This window comes from Cyanistes caeruleus, chromosome 11 (assembly GCF_971803275.1).
Source record: "Cyanistes caeruleus chromosome 11, bCyaCae1.hap1.1, whole genome shotgun sequence".
NCBI lineage: Eukaryota > Metazoa > Chordata > Aves > Passeriformes > Paridae > Cyanistes > Cyanistes caeruleus.
In genome coordinates, this window is record NC_141711.1 from 15,288,107 (window position 1) to 15,313,121 (window position 25,015).

The following is a 25,015-nucleotide window of genomic DNA, read 5'->3' on the forward strand; positions in this document are numbered from 1 at the left end:
AGCTCCAACAATATCAGGGCAGGAATTTTTTCCACCATGATTTTTTTCATGCTCTGGAAGGATCTTTCTTGGGAAAAAGCTCAGCCTGTGCTCCATGGAGAAATTGAGCCCGCTGAAGTGAGGAGGTGGGGTCTGGGCTACAAATAATAATTTTTTAAAGTGAAAAAACCAGGGCAAGGCAATGCACCAGCAGTATCTTTAAGGAGGCTTTCCCCTAAAATACAAAGGATTTGCTGCAGCTTTATGTGAGCTCCTCTCCACAGCCTCTCTGGGATCTGTATGGGCATTGTCACATTTTATCTGTCAAGTGTTTGGGACACAAAAGCCAAATATGATATATTTCATGGTGTACAGAGAAATTTGGCATCACTTTTACCTCTTAATCAGGTCTAGCCTGTGTAAAATAAGTGTAATTTCTTTAACAAAGGTGGCATCTGCCTTACCATCCCCAGATGTGTTGCAGAGACTCAGAGTGTGTGGGAAGCATGACAGGTGCCCACAGAGGTTCCTCTGTGTTTCAGCACAAATATCCAGCTGAGGGGAAACATTCTGGGGTTTGGGAGAAAACAGCTTTGATGTTTAATGCAGCAAATCAAGAAGTAAACAGCACTGAAAAAACCAACTCCCCCTCAGAGTGTGCCGGTGTTGTATAGAGACACTCGCTGGGTTCTCATCTCTGTGGTAAGGCAGGACATGGCGGCTGTGTCTGGCACCTCACTTCTCACTCGATCCAGTGGGACAGGAGGAAAAAACCATTGGGGTACGAGGTGAAATCCCTTCCCTCGGTGCTGGGGCACCCTGAGAGCCGGGCCTCTGCCCTCGCAGCTGAGCTGCGTGAAGGGAAAACATGGCATTGCTGCCCTGAAGGGTGTGAGGGGAGAGATGTGAGGAGGAACTGTGAAGGGGGAAGTGTGAAAGGGGGAGCCATGAGGGAGAAACGGTGAGGGAAAACCGTGAGGGAAAACCCTGAGGGGAAACCGTGAGGGGGAAACCGTGAGGGGAAACCGTGAGGGGAGAGCCGTGAGGGGGAAGCCGTGAGGGGGAAGCCGTGAGGGGAGAGCCGTGAGGGGGAAGCCGTGAGGGGAGAGCCGTGAGGCGGAGCTGTGAGGGGAGAAGCCACCACCCTGTGCCATGCCGCCACCCTGAGGGCCCTCGCCGAGGTGCCACTGTAGGCAACATAAATCTGGGTGAAATCTCCAGCTTTCTGTGCTGCTCCTTTGATCAGCTCCTCCTCAGCTTCCTCCTGGTGAGGACATGTTGTGATGAAATTGCACTGACACTTAGACTGTGTCATCAGGGTGTTTTTTCTTTGCATTTGATAGACAAAATCATCGCCTGTAGTGCCCAAGTGCCCACAGAATTAATCTAAACCCAAACTGAAATGAGTCACCACAATATGCCAAGTTGAGTCCAACAACCTTTTTTTATTAAACAATTATAGCAAACATTGTCCAACACATAGAAAGAAAGCATGTAATAAAAATTAACATGGAAGTTTTACTCTTTGACATGAGTATATTCCTTGCTTAAGGACTTACAGTGGAAATTAGCTACTCGACTCTACAGTGACTTTCGTGTAAGGAATAGAAATTTTTTAAAATGTTACAACAATCATTTGGGTGAGACATGTCCAGCTCCACTGTCAGCCAAAAACGCTCTTGGCTGGCTCATTCTTCGGTTTCTCAAAGACTGTTTCACCTCCTGTCCGAGCCCGGCTGAATACAGAAGGTGCTGCAGAGCCCATTTGTTCTTGGAAAAGAAAACCAGGAGAGACAATCAGTGAAATACCACCCAAATCCAGGGACTAAAACTATTCCTGCTAAAATACACATATACACATTTGATAAATACTTCACTTGTCCATCAGATGAACAGCAAGCTGCTGTTCCAGAGGTGACCCTTTCACTTGAAAAGGGCAATTAAGTCAATATTTTACTCTGCTAATTGCTTCCAATGAGGCTTACCACACTGCCTCATCACTTGGTAAGTTTTGGATTTAATTTCCTGGTTTTTGGCAAGGTTTCCTCTGGCTCCTTTGAGGTCTTCTTCCTTCACTGGAGGACGCTTCTTTTTCACAGGGGCTGGCTAAGAAACAGACCCACATATCAGTATTTTGTGTTCCAAGCACAGGGAACAAAGCTGCCTCCACCCATAGACTACAACATACAGAGTTGCTAACAGAATATTTCACCTATTTCAGTTCTGAGATTACATACTTAGCTACTTCAGATCTTCCCATAATCATAATTTCACTACCCGCCCCAAAATCTGCTACCATTCTCACTGTTCTGAAATTGTCTTTTTATTTGGAGCCTTTGAAAGAGCAATGACTGCTTAATTAAAAAACAAAACAAAAAACCTTAGATTTTCTCCGTCTGGCCCTGCCTGCTCATTCTGCAAGTACTCATTGGTAATTCAAGAACCTGTCCAATATTTGGAAAGGAAAAATCATTATATTATTAAATTGGGCTTGTGCCTCATTCTACTAACTACTTCTTTGGGAGACTGGTCAGAGAGATTCCAAATCTGGACTTGCCTTAAATTGGAATATACACTTGACCCAGCTAATAATCTTAAATTTAAGGAACAAAAGCATTTGAGCACTCAACAGTGCTCTCTACTGAACACATCTGAAACACTGGACTTGGAACCCAAAGAAGGAGAAGGAAACCTAATACAGAAGCAGATGCATCATCAGGTGGTGCACTACAACAGCCAAGCACTAATCTGTTTACAGTTTATCCCACTACAAGGAAATAGGGATAACATTGCTTCATATGAGCCTATCCCTGTCCTTAAATTAGCACTCCACAGTCAGACACAATCTCACTCTGCAGCAGCCAACACCAGAAGCATTCCCCTGTCAGTTTATTATTTCATGGACAGATTTTCAATGTCCCACCAGGCATGATTCATGTCCCCTCATGGCAAGATTCAGGGGCACAGGGATATGATTAAGAGGAACAGAAGACACCCACAGTCCAGCTCTAATAGATTTACATACTGAAAGATCAACAAGAAACTTCTCTGACGATTGCTACACACACAGGGCTTCTGATATTTGGGTTCTGGCAGTGGTGGAGCCCACACAGGCACTTCCAGGCACTGCCTGTGAGGCTAAAAACAGTTGTGGAGGGAAACAAATCCCTCAAGGCCTACAAATGGCTGGAGCAGTGAGTCCCAGGGAGCTTGCAGAGACAGCGCATGCATGGCTGGCTGTTGGATGGTGGGCTGGCTCCACTGGAGCCTTCAGCATGTTTTCTGCCTGCTGCAAATTCCTGGGAATGCTCAGAATAGCTCACTGTCAATCTCACTTCTACATGTTGTGGGAAACAAAACATTTATGAGATCTCCAGGGAAAACACTCAAGAGTAGCCAGAGCAAGCAAGGGGAAAGGGTGGCAGCAAACCCTTTGAAAGTCACAACAGCTTGTGCATGGTTGTTCAGCTGGTGAACCAAATGTCCCCACAGCCAGGGAGTCACCTGTCCTTCTGTAATGACAACTGGCATGTGATGGGAACAGTCCCTCATGCCCATGGCACTGTCCACAGGCAACCAACCCAGGAAGGGAAGAAGCCCTTGCTTTATTAAGAGAAATGTGAAATCTGCAAAGGTCCTTCATCCATTACTGGCAACAGACAGTAACTGTGAGGCTTCTTCCCACTGGGACAAGGGAATTCTTGGGGACTGAGTGAAGAAAGGTGGCACTTGAGATGCACAGTTAGAGCCAGGCTGAGCAGAGATCTTGAATTTCACCCAGTTATTTTAAAATAAATCATCTCAAGCTTTGATCACAGAGGGTTTTCCAGCAGGACAGTTGCTGTGGATTAGTTGGTTCCAGCTGAAGAGCAAAGCTGGTGCACAGAGAGGTTACGGTGAGCCTTGGCCAGCAGCTGCTGCTGTCACAGCCCCACCACAGCTAATCGCTGCCAGAATTTGTGAGCAGGGTTTGCCAGGAGCCGTTCCTAGCTGGCACAGGCGTGCAGCCTGTGCTTTATCTCCTCCTGTCACAAGTCAGAAAGTGCTACTTTACAGGACATACGACTGGGTTTTAAGTCCCATTTTCTCTGGAGTAAAGACAATCAATTGAACTGAGTTACTCTCTGTGGCTGAAGAACTGTGCTGTCCTACTCTCTCTGTGCTCCTACTCTCTACCCACCAATCTTGTAAAACTGCCTTGCTGCGGAGAGCTCTCTGCCAGACACATGCAGCTTGTGTTGCAAATGTAACATTTACCTGAAACCTCACCACTTCTGAGCTCATTTCAAGAGCACTTTGAAACACTGATTATTGGGGAATACGTTAAAGACAAACCATTAGTTACAACATGAATATAAAAGTAATATAAAATATAAAATCTATTATACAAAATTTCAGTCTCAAATATCTTATCCTAACAGTTAATTTTCAGTCACACTCTTTTCTCCTGCATGTTAATACACTAAGCTCTACATAGTGACATTTCAGCCCAGCCACCTCTTTTCAAAACAGAATTTCAGAATCCCCATCTGAGAGAGTGTGTTGGACAGGTAGAGATTCCTCTTTCTGTGAAACATCCAGAAGCAGAGCAGGGGAAAGGATTTTTTCCCTTTCTATGCAAATAAAAATATTTAAGGTAAACCAAAACATTTTAAAGTGAAATTAATTAACCATGTAGAGAGCAGCTGCTTTCCTTCTTCACCATATAACCATCCTAAGAATGTACTCGCTAAAATACTTTAATCACACGAGTCACAGAGCAGAAGAGCTGAATTCAGTAGTTAACGAGAGGAACTCGCTAATAAGCTTTTCCTAGCGAAGCATCCAGGCCAGTACCAGGTTTTCCAGGCGCTGCTCCGAGGGCAGGCAGCGCACAGATGTCCCCGTACCTGTGACATAACTGCGGTGCTCCCTCGCTGAAATCCCTCTCAGGTCGTTCCCGACTTTGATTAAATCCAGCCCGCGAGCTCTGCGAGCGCCTGTTGTTTTCCTGGACTTATATAGAGCATCCGAGTGAAGTCACGGGCTGGGTCATGTTCCCAAAGCAGCGCCGGGATGATTCAGGTCGAGGGAGGCTGTTGTTGTCGGAGGTTTATTCCTGGCGATGACTCGGCCGTGCAGCATTCACCGGGCTGGGCTGACGGGGGCAGGCAGCTGCGGCAGCGGGGAAGCCTGGTCCCCACAACAGCGCTTCCCGGGGAGTCCGCTGGGGCTCTATTTATAGCTTTAAAAGGCAAAATGTTGTTATGGGCACAAAATTGAACCCTCTTGGGGGAGGGGGGGAGGGGAAAAAAACCAAGAGTGGGCATCGCTTTCCCAGCATAACAAAATATGTGTTCTCTCAAGATAATATAAATCTAATGTCCAAAGTGTAACTGTGCCCTTAATCACTTTTGCACAGGGATCTTTAACAGAAGAGTATTTTGTGTCTTTTGGAGAGTTAATGAAGCAGGGTATGGTTTTACCCTTACAGCTCTATCACTGATCATGCTCCGGTGCCAGCTGTTACACAATTGGGAGAGTAAAATCTCTTTCTACTTTCCAGCACTATTAGCAAGTTTAACCATTTCACCCACATCTGTACAGGAACAGCTTACTCAGGTATGGATAAACACAATGCTTCCCACCGCACTTGCTGGCAGCAGTAAAACCTTTCCCAGAACTTTTAAAATTTGTTCTCTAAACAATTTTTTAAGTAAAGCCCTGCCACCTCTAAGCATAAATTCTATTTTTCATTACTGGGAGAGGTTTGAATGAGAGATTGTTTCCCTTTTATTTTTTTACATTAAATCCTTACATCATGGAAAAAAAATAACTAAAAATAAAACATAAATAAAATAACTAAAATTAACATAAATTAAAAAAATCAGCTTCTGCAACTGCACTCAACACCTGCAGAGAATCAAGGCTCCAGCCAGGTGGGTTAATGTGAGAAAGGCAGGAATGGCAGACCTCCAACACCTTCCACTGGAGAGATCAACTGTTTTAAGGGTAGAAATCTGCCCTGGCCTCAGACCCTCGGAACCCTCAGGCTCTGTCAGTGCTTTTAGGGTACAGAGAAGCACAAGAGATCACAAAAGATTTGTTTTTCACTATGAAAACATGACATCAAACCACAGCTCCAGTGCTGTATGAGCAGGGCTATGGCATCTGTTGGCTGTGAACTACTCTCCAGGCCTCCCAGTGCCCAAACTGCCTTTAAGCTGAACTATTTCCAGGTCTGAGATCCTCTCCTTTATTGGGGCAATTATTTGTAGGCTAAGAAGCAGTTTGGATGTTACGTCCTTAGCTATTCCTTAGGTTGATTTTCTATTTTAAACCCAAGTCTTAGTAACCAGAGGAAGCATTTCTGCAGAGCAGCAGTGCCCTTAGTAGGCCAACAAAGCAGAAGAATAGAACATTGACTTCAGGAAAAAAAAATTTTTTTTTTCTACTGTACAAAGTAACAGTTCTCTAAGATGTTTCTCTGCAGTCCCACAAACATCACTATTCTATCTGACAGGAAAATAACATTCTGCGTGTTTAAAGCAAATATTTATAATTCAAGACACTGAACTATCACTTTCCCTTCAGCTTTCAAAATTGCTTCAGTTAATTGGTACTACATATTCCTCACTCAAAAGCAACAGAGTTCTGCTTTCATAGCAATTTAATTTACACAAACAAAATCAAACCACTCAAATGTTGCTTGCCATTTAGGGCAGGTGAAGTGCTTAGAGAGGCAGGCAGCACATCCTGAGGTTTCTAGAACATCCCCAAAGCCTGGAGAATTCTGTTCTCTTCAATTACATTTCCTAAACCAGCACTCAACAAGGGGCAGGGCATAATCATTTCCTTGCACAGATTATGGGCTATTTTTCCTCACAAGGAGCCCAGCCTAAATCTACAGTTACTTATATTTTAGAATAGAAATCCTGTTCACCTGGTTGAAGTTCTTGATATCTGTTAAATGGGACATGAATGTAACAGTGGCTATTAACGATACAAGTTTTAATCTTCCACTGCAATAGGAATTGTGGAAAACTCCTTAGCTGGAGGAAAGATTCCAACTGAAATATGGTAATGACCATGGAGAATGTAGTGAATGTACCCATGGCTGCCACTGTGGTCTCCAAATCTCAGGGAAGATTTGACTTCCCCTCCAGGAAAGTGCTAACAACCCCTCAAGGGACTGACTCCCTTGAATTCCCTGTAAAGGTGCACTGGGTATGGGGCTGCTTGGATGAGGTAGGTGGAAAGTATGAAATTAACAGGAAAATATTACAGAGGAGTTACAGAGGCAGGATTGGGTCCATCCTGTGCAGCTCCAGCTGTGAAAAAAACCTTCCTCAGGGTGAGGATCTGAGAGGAGCCTGCAAGGATTCTTAAACTTGTAAACAAAATTTGCAACTCAAGAACAGTGGCTCTTCCTGATCAAATGGGACTTGCCATTAAGGTAAATGAATATAGTCAAATCAAAATCACCATAACAGTGCATACAGTTAGAGCTGAAGTTAAAATCAAGTAGCAGAACCTGCTTCCCACAAGAGCACACCATAAACACTGAAACACAGACACTTTGAAAGAGAACAAGCATAAAACAAGTGTACAAATCTGTAATAAGTCAAACTTTATTGTAAACCATTATACAATGTAATTACATCAGATACCCTTAAAAGTTTAAGGTAACACCACTGATTAAACAACATGGTCCAGAGGGCAGCAGAATACAGCTGTTGGTTTTGCTCACATTGGCTATACTCTGAATTTACTTACAAACAAACCCCACATTCAGTTTGAGACGGATACCCACACAAGACGAAAACACCTACAAAAGAGTCCCTTTTTTAAAGATACTGCAGTTTTACTTTGTAAAACCATAGTAGTCATTTTCAGTAATTGAACTGGAAACGTCACCTTAAAAAGTTTGCACGCCTATGCTGTAGATGTACTCTGACTTGGTGTGGCTGAATTTATTCGCTTTCACTACTGGTTTCTCCTGTAAAAAGCACAGCAAAGTTGCAAACGCGGGTTAGTCAAGCACAGTGGCAGAGATTCCTTGTGATGCTCAGCTCTGAGCAGAGCGGGAGAGCCCAGGCCCCCCTCCCCAGGCTCGGCAGGGATGGGAGCACACACCTGCCCGAGGGGATCACTTTGCATTGCTCTAATTTGCAACTCAGTTTCTGAGTTTTCCCTGAAGAAAAGCTATAGTACATTTTAGTTAGCAACATTAACAGACAGCATTCACCTACTTAAAGTAAGACAAGGGGACCTGAACATACTGGAGCTAGAACTTGGAAACCACATATTAGACAACACCATTGTTTGAAGATTATGCAGATGTTCACAGGTTGGATATTAGGAACAGTTAATGCATTTAGGTTGACCGCTCGTGGTAAATTCCATCTCCACCAATATTTCTGTGCCTCTTCTCTAAGTTATAATCCCTTTCTCTTACTTTGGCATTCACTACATAGCTTATTTTCATTAAACAGAATCCTATTTTCTGAGCACAGCCTGAATTAAACCTTTGCCATGAGCTGTCCTGAAGCACATTTGTCAGGCAGAAATCTGAGTGACAACTGGAGGATAATGCAAACGTGATGTTGCAGTATCACTACTGGATCAACTCTTTATGAAAAGTCCATTTCAGACTGTACTGCCAATACATTTTAATAAGTGGTAAGACATAGTGAAGCACTAAGCACACACTCTCCCTTCTCACACATTCAAACCTGTCAGACAAAAGGACTTGTCCTACTCATATTTACTGCAAGAATTCAAATCTTTACCTTACAGAGAGGAAAACTTACACTTTTACATTTTCCATCTCTTTCACAATGATAACAAAGAATGTGTAGAAAAAACAGCCAGATTTTGTTATTTAGCTAAAATTCTGAATAAAATTATTGTCTTAGTAGAGAAAGTAATTTTTTCCCCTCTGAAGGTTACTCCTCCTGTTACTACTGTGGTATTTAAAATACTTCTGTGTCTTTGGATCACAGTGCTTTACTACATCATCTTGCTAGGCATATCTAGATCTCACATCAAGTGACATTTAAGCACTTAAGACATGAAAAATTAGGCATTCAGAACCTTTGCTACAACCTCCTTTGAGAAACAGCTCCGCAGTGCTTTATACTGTTTTGTACGTGGTCAATAAGCTTGAGGTCTGCTCAAAACAAATATTTTCACATGATTAAGGCCATAATTTCATACTGACACTTCACAGACTAAACATGAGACTAGAATCATTTCGGTCATTGAAGTAACTGGAGGAGGGAAGAGGAAGATAAGATGCAAGCTCATAGGGTTAAATTTGTGTGCGCTGCTCAATTATCTCAGCTGGTGAGGACAGCCATGGCTCTGCACTGGGATGTAGCACATGGTCAGTAGCTTTAGTTCACTATCTGAAATAGAACAAATCCTATGCTAAAAAAAAGAAATGCTGATGATTGTGACAAGAGCCAGTCCCAACTATTAAATCCCTTTGGAAAAGTGAGCTGTAGGAGACTATTCTGTTGATGAATTCCTTGAAGTACTGTGCTTTTGGAGATCTGCACCTGCTCAGTGGTCAATAGTCAAGAGAAGATGTGAGTCACACAATCAATAAAAAAACCCCAAACCCCCCAAACCAGAGGCAACACTGATTAGGGACATTTCCCCATCCCCACCCCCATGTCAAAAGCACTCAGGTAAGCTTCCACTGTCATTAGTTTCTAGATTTAGTCTAAAGGAAACACAAGTACTGTAACTTATTGCAGTTCTTACATTTCAGTGCACAGTAACAAAGGTCAGCAGCTCAGCTAAAACCTCGGGTTTGGTAAATGTCCCTTTGAGCTGGCTGGACACCCTCAGGTGTCACAGAGCATCGTGTCCCCTCGGCAGCCACTGGGAAAAGGGATGCTGGAATAGTGAAGTAAGCACGGGAGCGCACAGTTCAGTATTTACTAAGGCCCAGTTAAGTGGTCTGGATAATAAATCACATTAAGACCTAGCAAATCTATTAAAAAATGTAAAAAATCTTAAAAAGTTCTGAGCAGTTTTCCAATGAAACTGATTTAAGGCTTGGAATTTTTCTGGTGTCCAGATACTACAACAGATTTGCATTTAAGGTCTGTTGTCACCTCTTTGACACATTGCCTTGTCCTGCACAAGGTTTACTAAGCAAGGAAAGCTGTCAGAAACAATCATTTAGAAAATATGCAAAGCAAAAGGATGTCACTGAAAACATGTCTGCTAGGTTTCAGATCACCATGTGTTCTCAGTTATCAGAGATTATTATTCTATCTCAATTAGAAGAGACACTGAAAATCCCAGAAATGTTGTGGTAACAACTGCACTGTACCCCTTGGGGCTGTTCTTTTACTACTGAAGGATAATGAGACTTTATGGAAATTAAATAGGAGAAATTTTTTTGTTGCTGCTGTTAAGCCCATTAAGTAGAAGATTGCTTTTCCAACAAAGAACAAGGGATAGAAATGTATTTGCAATATTGTAGCACAACTGCTTCAAACAGATCGCAGTCCTGTACTGCAGGCCTTATAACAGGAAAAGTACCAGAAATGTTCCATCTCTTTTGGATAATTTGAGAGGTATGCACAAGAGACTTGCAGAAACAGAAATAATAAGTCATCCATAGATATTAATTTCACAAATAATTTATCACAACAGATTTTTGTTATACACTAAAGTGCACCTTTGTCAAATATGCAAACACCACCTCTTACTGAAAAAGATATTTTCAGATTATGTGGTCAAAAGTACACATAGGACTGCATTTTTTAGTGATATTTGGTGACTTCAGCAGTGACAGAGAGCTGTTCCCTTTGCAATCCCTTTGTCTTAAATCAGGAGACAGGATAAATAAAATTTTCACTACAAATCTTTTAACCTGTTTTGCACAAAAAAGGGAACTGTACCCTTCTCTCTGATAAAGAGAATCTTTAAATACAACTGTATGAAAATATAACTTAAATATAAAATAGTCAGATAGATTTGAGAAGACTTGGAAAAAAATCTTTGTTCCACCTATTAGTTCCATAGGTACCCGGTAGCAAGTAAACTTCTGTACTTAAAAAAATAATGTTAAGTTACAGCTTGTAACCATAAACTATTCTGCTCTAGGAATTATGCTGCAAAAGCCAGTTTTAGTAATAAAACACAGTCCTTTAACATAGTCAACTCTGCTGCCTTTTTGAGAACTCTTTACACTGTCCCATCAGTAACTGAAAGTGAAAGATTCTGTATCTGTTCTCTCTGATCTTCTCTGACACCTCCCACTCGATCCTCAGTGACTCGTCCATTTCCCACACTCGATGAGGAGACATTCTTGCATAATTGGTCAGTGTGTTTGTAGTGCAACTGAACTGGAAGTCTTCCAACTGCTTTGCCTTCTGTTGGTAGACCTTGCTTCTAAGTCACTTTGTATGAAAAGGGAGATGCAATTGCAACATTTAATCCCACTGACAGAAGTTTTTGCCATGAAACCTGCAAGTCCACAGGCCAAGGAATGTGTCATACAGGCAGACCAAAGCGATGCTTCTTTTTCTTGATGGGCTTTAAGTTGGTCAGTCTGCGCAGGTCCTCCTCAGCGTCCGACTCCTCCATCTCATCATCTGCTGAAATAAGGATCTAAAAACAAATTACAGCTTCTGAGCACATGGAGCAGACACACTCCTTTCTACTTTTAAACTTCTACTCTTTTTTATCCTTGCAAAGCACATTATTATTTGCTCAGGAAAGAGCTTACAGGACAACTAGGAATTACTGCCACACTATCAAACATCATTGTAGATCCTATCAGAAACCTCCAGTAGATTTTGAAGAAGGATGGATGCATTTTAATCTCACTACAGCCACTGACTCTGAAGCCAAAGAGTGATGCCTGAACAGTGGAGGCAGCTTGAGAGAATTTTTAAGGTCTTGATCCACACTGGTTCAAGTTCACACACAAGGCAGTAACATTACCTGGCAAACCCCATATAAATAGCACTGTTTATCATACAGAAAAGTCACATTAACTTACTAAAGCTAAACCAACTCACCTTCAGAGAAATCACCCAGCTTTCAGCTGAACTAAAAACTGCTCACTTAATATAATTTAAAATAATGTTATGCTAAGGCAACTATGTAAATAATTCTCGAAAATCAGGTCAGTTGCCTCCACCAGCTCCCTCTTACTTTAAGCTAATAACTTCTCTTTGAATTAGAGATTGTCTATTAATTGTCTATTAGCTTTGTATTCCCTGTGAGGTTTTTTAAAGAAGCACTTGCAGCACAGCTCACCTATGGTATTTACATATATTATTGTGTCTTCCTGCCTATCTGGAAGGAAATTAACTGCCAGAGTAGTACAATGACTTTTTCCTTAACTGGTTCTCAACTGCCAATGCTAGGAGTTACTGCTAGAGGTCCACGCTCAGAAAATCAAACCTAAGTTGACAGTGCAACAATGAAATCAGTACTGGGAGGGATGAACTGGATTGATATTGCATTAATTGCAATAATTAACTCTACATACTTCTGACTCTGACTCCTCATGTGATGCTGCTCTCCTGTATCGGACTTTACTTCCATTTCTTGAATCTTGTCCCGCTTCCTTTTCTTCAAGTTTAGCTTTTGTCTTCCCTTTCTTCATAAGGAAATTATCTACTACCCAGAACATCAGCGCCTGTTAAAAAGAAGGGGAAAGTGATAGTTCAGCTTTCTTCAGAGTAGAAGAAAGGTCCAACTACTCAAGATCAAATGAACTTGACAATAATTCTGAACTGGCCAAAAGCTAAATCTTGTCTAGGCACAGTGTCACATAGCTTTTTACACCTTTCAGGAATGCTCTAGAACCCAGATACTTTATACTTTGTGGAAGAGAAGAAAATAAGAAAAGTAGTGACTATGCACAGTGATCGTAGATTAACTCTTCATGTAGCAAGCCTTTACCAGCAGCTATTACATGCAAGGACACCCACTGCCTCTGGCTCTAATCCCTAAATCCCAGATAGCTGCAAGAGTGTACTTTGGGAAGGATGACTGCACACTTGCCCTTTTCCTCTGCTCCACCACAGGCCAGCCACTATTAGCTATGGTCAGACACAGGATACTTCACAGGACGTCTGTCCTTAGACCAACTGCTTCCTGAAGCAAATTTCACTAATTTTATAATCTCTATCTCAGTCAATCTACTGAAGTCATCAGGCCAAAGGAGTCTATGAAGCATTTCTGCCCCTGTCCTGAACCTGGTTCTTTAGCTCCCTATGGATTTCAGCTTTGTAAAATCTACATATCCAGACAATTTACCCATTCTTTAGCAGTCCTTAACTCAAGCACCAAGGTACACTGTGTTTTAAGGACTAATGTTAATTAATGAACACATGGCAGAAGGATATCCAAGTAAACATCTCATAAAGTGGGTTATACTAACGTTAACAAAGAAGGGAACTATCAGCATGACGATTGCCAGCTCCAGCTGGGGGTTCTCTATGGGATTCAATAAAGCCACCTGTGGAAAGAAAAGGATTGAGTTCAGCTCGTACATGCACACAACTGGCTTAGGCAGGGCAATGTTCATGTACAAGCTAATGTAACAGAAATAATGCAGGTGAACCAAAAAAGGGCAGCTTTGAGAAAAGCAAAGTATTTAGGACAGCTCATAAATTGCTACAGATAAGTAAGTGGAGCTAACAAGAAACTTATCTCTGTCATTTTTGTTTACAGAAGTCTGAGGAGCTGCCTTAGAATCATCTTGAACATTTTAGAGCTGCTCCCAAGGAACATGCTGTAGATTCCATCTTTAGGAAATTTAAACAGCAGATTTTTACAAAACACACAGAAGAGAGTTCTCAAAGTAGTCCAGAGCATACAATAGAGCTAACTGGTTTTAATGGGCAGTAACAGCACCACTTTGAGTATCTGGTTGCACAGAGTCCATCAAAACAAAGATTAATTCAGTCAGCATTAGTAGATTCACTAATGCACCACAAATTTCAAAAAGTCTACAGTTAAAACCTACCAACAAGGTCAGGCAAAGAAAATTCTTTAAAATCCTGCAAGAATACAAAATAGCTGTAGGCAAGAATTAGAGTTAAGAAAAGAAAGAACCACTTAGTAGTTTCAAGGGTACTTTAGACAAGGAGATAGAATTAAATTTTGGATATTTCAGGTTACAAAACAACCCTCAAAATACGATACGATATTCCTGGCACTGGATAAAGGTCTCATTAGCAGCATCCCAATTAAACTAAAAGAACATACCACTACCACAGAGTTAATTGGCAATGAGTGTAGACAATCATGATGCTTGAGCCAAACCAATAAACACTGCTGGAAGTCTTTTTACAGCTTCCACCTAAAATTCACTTGTCTGTAAAATGCTGCAAAAACACAAACCTCTTTCCACTGAGGTATAAGCAGCACTATGATGATGATGGTTTTCTCAAATGTCATAATCATTATGTACAGAGCACATTGGCCCATCCAAGCACTGCACTGCAGGGGGTCACCTGCAAGAAAGAAGAAAGATTCGACATATGCATAGGTTTGATTTACTTCGTAGTAACCATCTTAAAAAAGCAATATTAGAAGAGGCAGCAGGGCAGCTAAATCCTCCAGAAGTGCCTTCTCCAATTCCTTTAGTGCTGCTCCTTCCCCTCCCTCTGCCTCACTCCAACTTTCAGAAAGTATCAGAGACTGAATCTAACAGGACTTGGTCCCATTCAGCAGTACCTGTGATAAACTCACACTGTTTCACATAATCTGATGAAAGCAAGACAGATAAACTTTCATTGTGTTTCTCCTCGCATTGTTAATTTTGATCCTCTATCATGACATATTAAGTGTCTTAAAGGGAAAAATTTAAGGGAAACATGGCTGGGGAAAACACATTTCCCTTCAGTCTAAGTAGAACTTAGATTTCCACCATTGTCCCTAGGCTACCTTAAGCATATTTCTCCTCTCTACTAAGCTAGTTACGGTAAGTAACCATTTGAAGCAACCGGTGCAAGAGCTGCTAAGAAAAATTTAACTGAATAAAAAATTAGGATCATATTTTAGCTCCAGTGTGAAAGAGTTTGAAATTCTGCTGCATCTTGAGGGCAGACTGAGAACCTGAGCGCATGAAGTTATCTGCCAGGACAGAAAGCAGACCACAAATATTTGAACAGGAACACTTATGTGCACTATTAGATGCTTTGAAAGAAGGTAGAGGAAGAAAAAGAAGACAAAAAAGGGGAAGAAGGATTGGTAAGCTTAGCAAGCTTTGCAGGTGAGCTTGAAGCTGCACTTCACTCGAAAACAAAAGCAAGTTTTCCCTCTGGAGGGGGTGACAGATCTTTAGTCTTTGCAGCAGCTTCTGCAATCTCTTCAAAGGCAGCTCTGAACACTTGGCCTGGGATGAATAATGGGCAATGGAAAATCAGATGCCTTTATGTGTTTGTAATGCATAATGGACAGTTGCTGCTTCCTTTTCTGGAACACTCCTGAAAGGCTTTCAGTATTAATACTTGGTAATAGTCTGAGACTTAGTGTTTGCTGCTGAAATGCTCCACAGAGAAACTGATAAATCAGACAGGTGTCCAAAACAACAAATACTTCCTAACCCAAGTTTTACAGGATGAGTTAGTGATCAACACTCAACAGTTTGAGAGGAAAGCAATTAAAATGCTTGAGTTTTACAATTACATACTGCAGTTACAGCTTCTCTTGTAAAAACCCAAAGAGCTGGAAATTTGAAAGGGAAAAATCAATAAGTCAAAGTTGAGCAACTGTGATTCTTCTGAAGATACAAGGCCTGAATTAGGTTTGAGAATTAAATCTTAGCAATTAATTTCTATACTCCCTATTTTTATTAGCATTCTCTAGTTTTTCTCACTAATTAGAAAATATTAAAAAATAATCTAGCTTTAGCTACAGCCTTGCTATTGAGACAAACAGTTCATTCTAATCTGTTTTCCAATCTTTATTTAATCCCTAAAAGCAAAGACAGTGAAAACAGCTTTGCATCTTTTGCAACTCTCAGGAGATTTTGTACATCCAAAAACTGTGGAATTCTGCATTAAGTGTTGTGCACTCTCAGTAATGAATGTTTTGTTCCACGATCTTTTTGTGGGGTGTGGTGCTGGTTTCATTGGAGTTTTTTATATTGGTACATGACTGAAATCAGAAGTTGTGTTATTAAATTCTATCTGAGGATTTTTGTGTGCCCTACTGCACCTACAAAATTATCTCTTGGCTATAATTGCAAGTGGGGACAAGAGGGATGCTGCCTAGTTTGAATTCAGCAAGTCTTTTGACAGTTCCCCAGTAGAATCCTTGAAGAAAGGGGGGAAGATACAGACTGGGTGGGTGAAGATACAATTCTGATATGAATGAAAGGAAGCTTTCACAGTGAGACTGGTTAAATCTCACTGGTTAAATCTGCTGGGGTTCTTAAACCCTAAGCCATGGATAAATAAAAACTGACTGGACCATGCCCTGAACAACCCACTTCAGCTTTGAAGTTAATCCTGCTTTGACCAAGAGGGTGGATTATATGACCTCTGGAGATTCTTTCTAACCAATTTTTCTATGGTTTTATAAACCATGAAATTCAAGTTAATAACATCACCACACCCAGAAGGTGCTCCAAAGAATATTTTGGACATTTGTACATTCAGAGATTCTGTACACAATCCCAAATTAGAATTTAAAGTTTATGTTGAAGACATAAAGCTACAATTTGATTTCTGAAGTCTTTTACAGTCATCTCTTGAATGCTGATTTTATACCTGTCACTTTCAGAATAATCCAGCAAATTAGTGGAAATCTTGCTACTGCAAGAAAAGCAAATAAAGAATGGAACTGAAAAATTTTGAATCATCTGCAGTGACAACTGTAGCAGCATTTTTGGAAAATGCTGGGTAATGCCAAATTAGTCTGTACTTGCACCTGCCACCGCCATCAGCCGCTTTGCAAAAGAAAGTTTAGAGATAGTTCTTGTACCAAATACCTGTTATTCCTCTACCTTCTAACTTCCCTCTGGTCTTCAGATCCTGGGAATTTTTTCTTAAGAAAATGCCAACTCACAGAACTACTCCAAAATAAATTTTAAATAGTTTTGAAGTCAGTGCTATCTATGCCACATGGCTATAAGTAAGTTGCTCTGCAAGTTGCAAATGAAGAGCAGGAGGGAAAAGATGCATCAAATACAATTTCTGAGCTCTGCCACAGAGAAGACAAAGCCAAGCAAAGAGGCAACAGCATGATTCAGTTATCAGTGGAGTTTACAATCACCATGTGGGATTTATCACCTGTTTTCTACTCACAGCAGCTAAAGTAGCTCAAGACAAGAAGGGAAGGAGAACACAGGGAACATTCTTTTCAGTACAGATCATGACTGCTTTTCCCCTCTTTACACACTCAAATATATTAACTGATTCTGCACTTCTATTAAAATCCAACTACTGATCTAATGAATCTGAAAATACAAAATCATAGATGAGAAGACAAATCCCATAAAACTAAAAATTCTGATGTAAAAAAGCCCTTGAGGGAACGTCATGGCCCTTTGTTCATAAATCAGACTGCAATGCTGTTTTGCTGTACGAACAGCCAGCATTTATAAATACTGATATTTTGGTATCCATTCCTTTCTTGAGGCATTTATGCTTAAGAACTATCCTCCATATAAAGAAGAGGCTTTTAAAACCAGCAGGACACTGCTATTTTTGTGACAGCTTCAAGTAATGAATCACCAGGGATCAAGTAATAGAGCTAAGAAGGGAAATGAGCTCACAGTGAGAACTAACTTGAGACAAATGATTATTTAGGTTCTAGGAACACAAACATCACTCAGTCACAAGAAGAGACTTGTCTGGAGGTGGAAGGAGGGCTCCTGTTTGTTTTCCCACACTTACAAACAAACTGAAATCACCCTGATCTCCAAGCTGAGGACTGGACTTCACTACTCCAGATAAAATGCCTTCTAATACTTTTCAGTGAGTCATGGGATGGAGAAGAGAGGAGACGTGTGGAGAAAATAAGGCTCCAGGGTGACCTTATTGCAGCATTTCAGTACCTGAAGGGGCTCCAAGAGAGCTGGAGAGGGACTGTGGAGTAAAAGGACAAGGGGGAATGGCTGCCCACTGCCAGAGGGCAGGGTTAGATGGGATATTAGGAAGGAATTCTTGGCTGTGAGGGTGGGGAGGCCCTGGCACAGGGTGCCCAGAGAAGCTGAGGCTGCCCCATCCCTGGGAGTGCACAAGGTCAGGTTGGATGGGGCTTGGAGCAGCCTGGGACAGTGGAAAGTGTCCCATGGCAGGAGATGGAATGAGATGAGCTTTGAGTTCTCTTCCACACCAAACATTCATATTTAACTTCAAAATCCCAAGTTCTAAACACACTTGAAACCCCACAGAACTGCATTTTAGTCCCCTCTTCTACCCTACTTAATTTAAGAAATCTTAGAAAAAAGAAGAGTGTTCTTTGGGTCAAACTGAAAAAAAATTAAATAAACTGGTGATAAGAGGGTTTTCACTTCTTACAGGAGGGACACTTAACAGAAGATGACAACAAATGATCCAGTGCAACTTGTCTTTTTAGATGGGATTTCTTACACAGGGCCTAACCTTGCTGCACAGCCAAAACTAATAGCTTTCCATCTGCTTTCTAATTCTCTTTATACCAGAAGCCTCTCCCCCATGATTAATGGAAATGCAGATTTGCAATATGCTTTAAAATAGTCCCTACAATAGCTTGATTAAAAACCTAACACACAAAGGGCAGGACAACACATTAATAAGATGCAGAAAAGAAAGTTAGTGACTAATAAAATGATTTGATATTAGAGAGAACAACTAACAGAAGAGGGTTTATGTCATTTCATACACCACTTATACACACAGAGGGAGTACCCAATAAACAGGTTCAGGTGTTTCAGATCTCTTAATTCAAACTGACAATACTGGAGCAGCCACAGACCACCTCCACAGCAGAACACAGATTCATTTGTTGATTTTAAGAGCTTAATTACTGCAATCAGAAATGCCTCATAACTAAAATAAACTCAGGTTTCATTCTGAAAGTCTTTAAGAAATAGAGAAATTTCAGGAGAGTGAATATACTCCCCATATCTCCCTGTCCACACAGACTGCTTACTGTCAAAAGAACATTAAAATGGGAAAGGACAACAGATTACACACAAAAAAGTTCAAAATGTTATTAGCAAGAAATAAAATACAATATCTGACATGATTACAAATACCTACCTATAACTGTAATAGAAACCACAATTTTTTTTCCTCTAAATGGAAACTCAAGTTTTATATGGGCTGAAAGCTGCTCAGAAATCTTTAAATGGCTTCAAGCCAAACCAACAATCACAAAACGGGGCTCTGGGCAAGAGGTCTCTTTCCTTCCCCCTTTGCCTTCTCTGGGTATTGGGGCTTACATAATCCCTTGAAGACACAAGTCTGGGGACTAAACTGGAGGAACTATTTACTTTTCTTTACATCTAGTGAATTTTTGATGGTTTAGCTCTCTTGGTCAATTCCCTGAAGAATCAGATATGCACCAGTCCAAGGAAAGGAGTGAAAATACTGGACTGTGGCATGTGGGATAAAAGCAGACAAACAGTGTTGTGGCAGTGCTGATTTAAACAGCTTAAGTGGCCATAAATTGTACCCTAAAAGATACACATTAAATCTCTATAATTCCAACATGCCCTAATGGTATAGGCAGCTATTTCTCCTAAGTAGCTTGACATCATCTCTAAACCTCTGACATTAAAGCAAACAGCAATTAATGTTATTTGATTGCAAACTTCTCAAGCTTTTAAAGTGCTTCTATTTCACAATGCCCTTATTTATACTTAGTTCTGTCAGCTACTCAGGATCATTAAAACCAAAGAAATCTACAAAACCAAACCTCTACCAATAATAATTATGAAACTGCTGTGGAAGTTCTTTGTTAGCCAAACATTTTTTACTTTCTTACACTTTTTCCCCCTCAAACCACTGGGGTTGTTGTTTTTCTCTCTGATGGAGAGCCACAGCTCACTTACAAGGCAACATCTCCCATTCCTGTCTCAAGAAGCTACAAATGTGATTTCTAGCATGTACACAAAACTTTAATTTTCAGTAATCTGGGAATAACAGACTGAACAAAATTAAATGTTGATGTTGAGTATGTGTGATACTCAACTGCAGCTGCAAATTCACAACTTCTGCACATCAGTGGACTTCTGTAATGGAATGGAAGATAAACTCTGTAACTTCACCTAAAAGTGATTTCACAGTCTGTCCCACATGCGTTTTTCAGCAGTGACACAGGCCCTACGTGCACAAGCTCCAGTGATCATTACTTGAGGAGCAGCACAGGCCATCTTGCCATTCCTTTCTTTGAAGGAATGTGGCTGTTTAAAGAGGGCTGGCAGAACTTTCGGTCTGTATCTTCAGCCAATGGCACAAGGTTCAGTGGAAATTTTAGTAAGAAATGACCTTCCAGCAGTCATTTTTTTAGAAGTGTTTCAGAGTAAATTTATCATGCTGGTATTTTTTCCATGTGATTAGCCAATATCATGATTTCTTGAATCATTCCTTAAAAAAAGAAATATTCAAGCAGTTGTTACAAACTCAGTAAATGCTCAGAGACTTGTTGAGCTTTCTAAGACAGAAGGTGCATGCTTAGATATAGAACTTAAAAGAACCCTAATGACAAGTGAAATATTAAAATAATTGTAAAATGATTTCAGGATGAGTTAACCACTGCTGAAATACTCTGGGGCTCTACCCTGAGAATCACTTCAGTGCCAGAACAGAACATTTACCATATTCCCCAAAGCGGAGGGACTCCCACTGCTGCCATTCCACGATGCTGCTCACAGCACGGACCCCAATGTAGATTAGCAGCATTCCTAAGGTGGCATCCAGCAAGAAGTTGATAAGGTACCTGAAAGGAAAAACACAAAAGAAAACAAGGAGTCAGGAGCCATTTTCTACAGGTTTGGGATATTTTAACACCATGATTGATAGAAGTATATTGAGTAGCTAGGGTATTGAGAACAATCATTTACCCACTTCTGTAATTACACTGAGAGCAAAAATTTAAATAGTTTTAGCAGCCTCAATATTTTTTTTCTGTCCTTAAAGATCTCAAAACTTTCCAGAAATAATTATTTTTCTAATAAGCGTTCACCAATTCTGAGTTTTAATCAACGTTGCATTAGTCAAACATTAAAATCGAGGCTGAGTGTCTGCAGAGGAACATGGGCAATCCCGAGCCTGCACGAGTCCCGCCGAGGCCACAAGAGGCTGCTGTAAGCCCGCAGCAGGAAGGCAGCAGCAGGAGCGGGGAAAACAGAGGTGCCTGCACCTATTCCACAGCCAGGGAGGGCTCCCGGCAACCCAGGGATGCCCGAGGTTCCCAGGAACACCGAGATTCCCAAGCACGCCGGGCTCACCCTACGTGCTCGGCCGGGATGTGTCCTTAACCTGGCCACAGCACCAGGCAGGTCTGGACCCACTTTCAAACTCTGGAAATACTCTTCCTATGATGGATTTTGGTTAATGCTATGTGATATTTCTTCTGCTATCAAAAAGCTGTACCCTTGTCTGAGAAATTATCCAGCTCCACACTGTAATTTCTGTTATCCTGAGAATGCTGAATAACCTCACTAACTTGGTTTGTGTCATGTTACATTAAAAGTGGGATTTGAAAATAAAAATATGTAGATGCAGGAGAGAATGTCAGTAAACATGTCAGTAAACCCTTTATTTTGAAAACACAGCAAAAGGTATTTTTAATTTTAAAATACAGTAATACATTAATGTGCTTTAGCTTTGAACACTGACAATTTTTTACATCCTTTTGTTTCCTCACTTGAATATATACTTTGAGTTATAAAAATGGAATGAAAGTAATTTGCACCCACCAGTTTTTACATCAGGAAATTCTTAAACCTATAAGCAAGGAAAATCCTACAATGATGCCTGATATTGTTGAAACTGTCATAATTATAACTCAAACTTTACAGTCAACGTGCTAAAATAAATGCATTTTGCCTGACAAACTGTTTTGTGGTGGGAGGAGAAAAGCAGTGTTCTTGCACATTTATACCATGTAGGAGCACAGAGGGAACCATAAAGGACTAAGGGATATAAAACTGGCTGTTACACCAACGCAAGCAAGTTCCTTGAGCTGTGTGTCTCCTTTGTTTACCCAAGAACAAGTGAGCAGATGCCATCGAAAGGAACTGGATTGGTTCTAAAAGGCAAATTACTGGGCTTTTAAAAGTAATTTCACAGCTTCTATTTCCAGCAATGTGTAAGGTACTTTAAGCATGAGCCTTATCAAGAGCAAACCCAAGCAACTCCCATTTGCTTCAGGAGCTCCTGTAAAGAGCCTGTTGGGGTCTTAGTCACAAAATCTTCAGGTTTAATACAGTACAGAGAAATGCTTATCTATTTAGTCACACTGCTCCAAGCGTGACATTGCAGAATTAATTTCTGTACTAACTGCCTGGCTCCTGAGCAAGATTTCCCATTTTTAACAAAATGAAAATAATACTGCAGCAGCCAATGTAAGTTTTTAGAAGCAAATACAAACACAAATGATTTATTTGCTAAATAACCCTGAAAGCAACTTCACTTTATATTACAGCCTTGCTTTGCTAGAGTGAACACAACTGGATATTCATTTCCTTTGGTCCCAGCACCTTCAGTAAACAAACTTGAACTGCAATGTGTATCCCAAGTCCTTTTTCATTCACTGGAGAGGGACAAGTAGCAAGGCTTTGCCTGTTATGTTTAAAACAGCTACACACAGTCCAGAATCCTGCCTGTCATGAACTTAAAGAGAAAAATCCTGATCCTCGATTAACTAAGTTGAAACCACAAGTTTTTTAAAGTCACTGATTTTTACCATGAAAACTCTCTTCTCAGCTTTATTTTGCCTTATCAACCACATACACCAAACTCAGCTACAGAACTTCCATAAAGACCAGTCATTCCAAAATTAAACACTCACAGTGAACAAGGGTCTTCTTCTGTAAGGTCTGATAAATAGACATTTGCAAAGTGGATGAACAACATCCCTATGGCTTGCTTGGAAGTATCTAAAAACCTGTGTAAAGTAAAAACAGTTTTTAAGACACACAAAACTGCAACACAGCCAGACATTGCAAATTTATGTTAATTAAAACTCCATCTCTATTATTAAATTTTTTTTCACCAAATGAGAACACAAGAATGATAAAAGCATCATGGTATTTAGCTTTTATTTAATAATGTTCCATTTTAAATTCTGTCCCTATTTTTTCTAACAACAACCCAAATCATATTAACTTGAAACCTACCACTGTAAATGTAAAGTCTACGGACATCCTCTTGGTATCATATGCATTATCCAAGAGCTAATCCCAACTAACTCTAGCTAAGTCTTTAATAACCTCCTGGAAACAATGAGTATCCCAGCCCTGATAGGTATTTTGGACCTTTTATGTTTATGCATTTTTAGCAAGCTTATGGCACAGACAAAAATAAAATCCTCATCATGTGCTTGTGGGCGAACAACTTAATAGTGACTAATGAGTCCTTTATCTACAGCATTTTATTTAAAAGCCAGCATATTTTTCACCTGAAAGCATGAAGTGCTTTCACTGAATTTTATCTACAGTGCAGAGCTTAGAACACACTGCAAAAGAATTCCAACCTTGACAGTATTATCTCTAAAGCAGATGATAAAGTCAGAGAGAAAACAGTTTATTACTCAGGGGGAAACTATAAACCCCCACTTAGACAGTGATTCAGTAATGACTCCAGCCCTTACCTTTTTTTTCATCATCCTTTGCACAAAATCAAAACTTTCAGTAGATGTGTTATTAAATGCAAAACATAAGAATCATAATAAGAGTGTTCTGCAGGCAGAAGTGTGTTTGTTTATACAGAAAAATAACCATTTTGCCTGTTTTGTTTCCATGTCTAAAAAGATCTAAACACTCCAAATGACATTTTATGCCTGAATTCATCCACCCTCCCTGATAACTGTCTTGAACTTCAATCTCTTCATTCACTGCATGACACAGAGAGCAGAGTGTTGGAGATGAGGCAGGAAGCCAGTGAGTTATTTATCTAATCAGTACACCATGCTATAAATAACAATACTTGAGTCCCAGAACAAGATTCTTTGCTTAAAAATTAAGGGCTATCAGTGCACTTGTCAGAATTTCAGGCTGAGGTAGACTATAGTACACAAAGATTTTGTACTTATTTTTTCAATAAAATAAAGGTCAGTGCTACTTTGAAAAGCAGCCATGTATGAGAGGAACTTAAACTACTGAAGTCTTGAACAAGTGGCAGCCTAACACTTAGACCAGTCTCAAAATTGGTACAGCTTATGTTGGCATTGCTTCAGTCCAATAACTTTTAAAATGTAACAAATACAAATACACTTTTTATACCTTATATTTCTTATGGTGATGTACTTGTATCTTTTACCATCCTGTTTTCTATTTTATACATAGTAGGATACCAACAAAAAATGGAATTTTATTTGCACCCAGATGAGATCATCTTCTAAGCTTATGCAAGATTGTTGATGTTCAGATGTATCTTAGGGCTACTTCAAGTTTTCATCTTTAGGAAGAAGTACAAATTGAAGCTTTATGCCTAAATGCACATCTCTACAGATTCCTGGAAGCATTCGGTAAGAAATGACTACCCAGGAAACACACAGAAGGTAACCTGACTCATGTATTTTGGTAACTTTTTTGGTTCCTCACTGACAGTTACCAATTTCTTGTCATCACTTTTCTTTATTTTAATCATCATACACGAACATCATCCCTTCAATTTCTACAACATGCCAGAAGAAAAGAAGTTAAGAATAAAGCATGCAGAAACTTACCATATCCTCCAGGGACGTCTTTCATGCTTTGGTTCTCTGAAGCGTTTTACTAGGAAGAAAAAAAAAATTAAAAATTGAAGACAATCAGCAACTTCCAAAGCAACAAAAATATAGAAAAGTGAAAGCAGATCATCTTGCAGAAACAGGACATCCTGCAACGAAATGGATCTTTCACTACTGCACT

The 25,015-nt window shown here is 40.3% G+C and overlaps 2 protein-coding genes across 2 annotated transcripts in view; both read right to left on the minus strand.

Moving 5' to 3' along the window:
- Positions 1-1,404: 1,404 nt before the first annotated feature.
- Positions 1,405-5,175, minus strand: MUSTN1 (musculoskeletal, embryonic nuclear protein 1). The gene is made up of 3 exons (XM_023935513.2): positions 4,869-5,175; positions 1,965-2,085; positions 1,405-1,749 (listed from the first exon to the last, which is right to left on the minus strand). The coding sequence occupies exons 1-3, from the start codon at positions 4,875-4,877 to the stop codon at positions 1,643-1,645; spliced, it is 237 nt and encodes a 78-aa protein (XP_023791281.1). The 5' UTR covers positions 4,878-5,175; the 3' UTR covers positions 1,405-1,642.
- A 2,390-nt stretch (positions 5,176-7,565) lies between these two features.
- STIMATE (STIM activating enhancer) overlaps positions 7,566-25,015 on the minus strand; it is a 36,345-nt gene continuing 18,895 nt past the window's right edge. The window contains exons 2-8 of the mRNA XM_086845630.1: positions 24,832-24,880; positions 22,954-23,049; positions 20,756-20,877; positions 14,344-14,456; positions 13,379-13,456; positions 12,482-12,631; positions 7,566-11,592 (exon numbers count right to left, since the gene is read on the minus strand). Of these exons, the coding sequence (XP_086701756.1) occupies positions 11,476-11,592; positions 12,482-12,631; positions 13,379-13,456; positions 14,344-14,456; positions 20,756-20,877; positions 22,954-23,049; positions 24,832-24,880 (725 nt within the window). The 3' untranslated portion in view covers positions 7,566-11,475. The remainder of the gene's footprint in view (positions 11,593-12,481; positions 12,632-13,378; positions 13,457-14,343; positions 14,457-20,755; positions 20,878-22,953; positions 23,050-24,831; positions 24,881-25,015) is intronic.

Bases quoted from the DNA above. Each gene is read 5' to 3' on its own strand.
- MUSTN1 (XM_023935513.2), bottom strand. The intron at 1,750-1,964 runs GTAAGCCTCATT...TTCTTTTCCAAG, and splicing joins CCAAGTGATGAGGCAGTGTG to AACAAATGGGCTCTGCAGCA.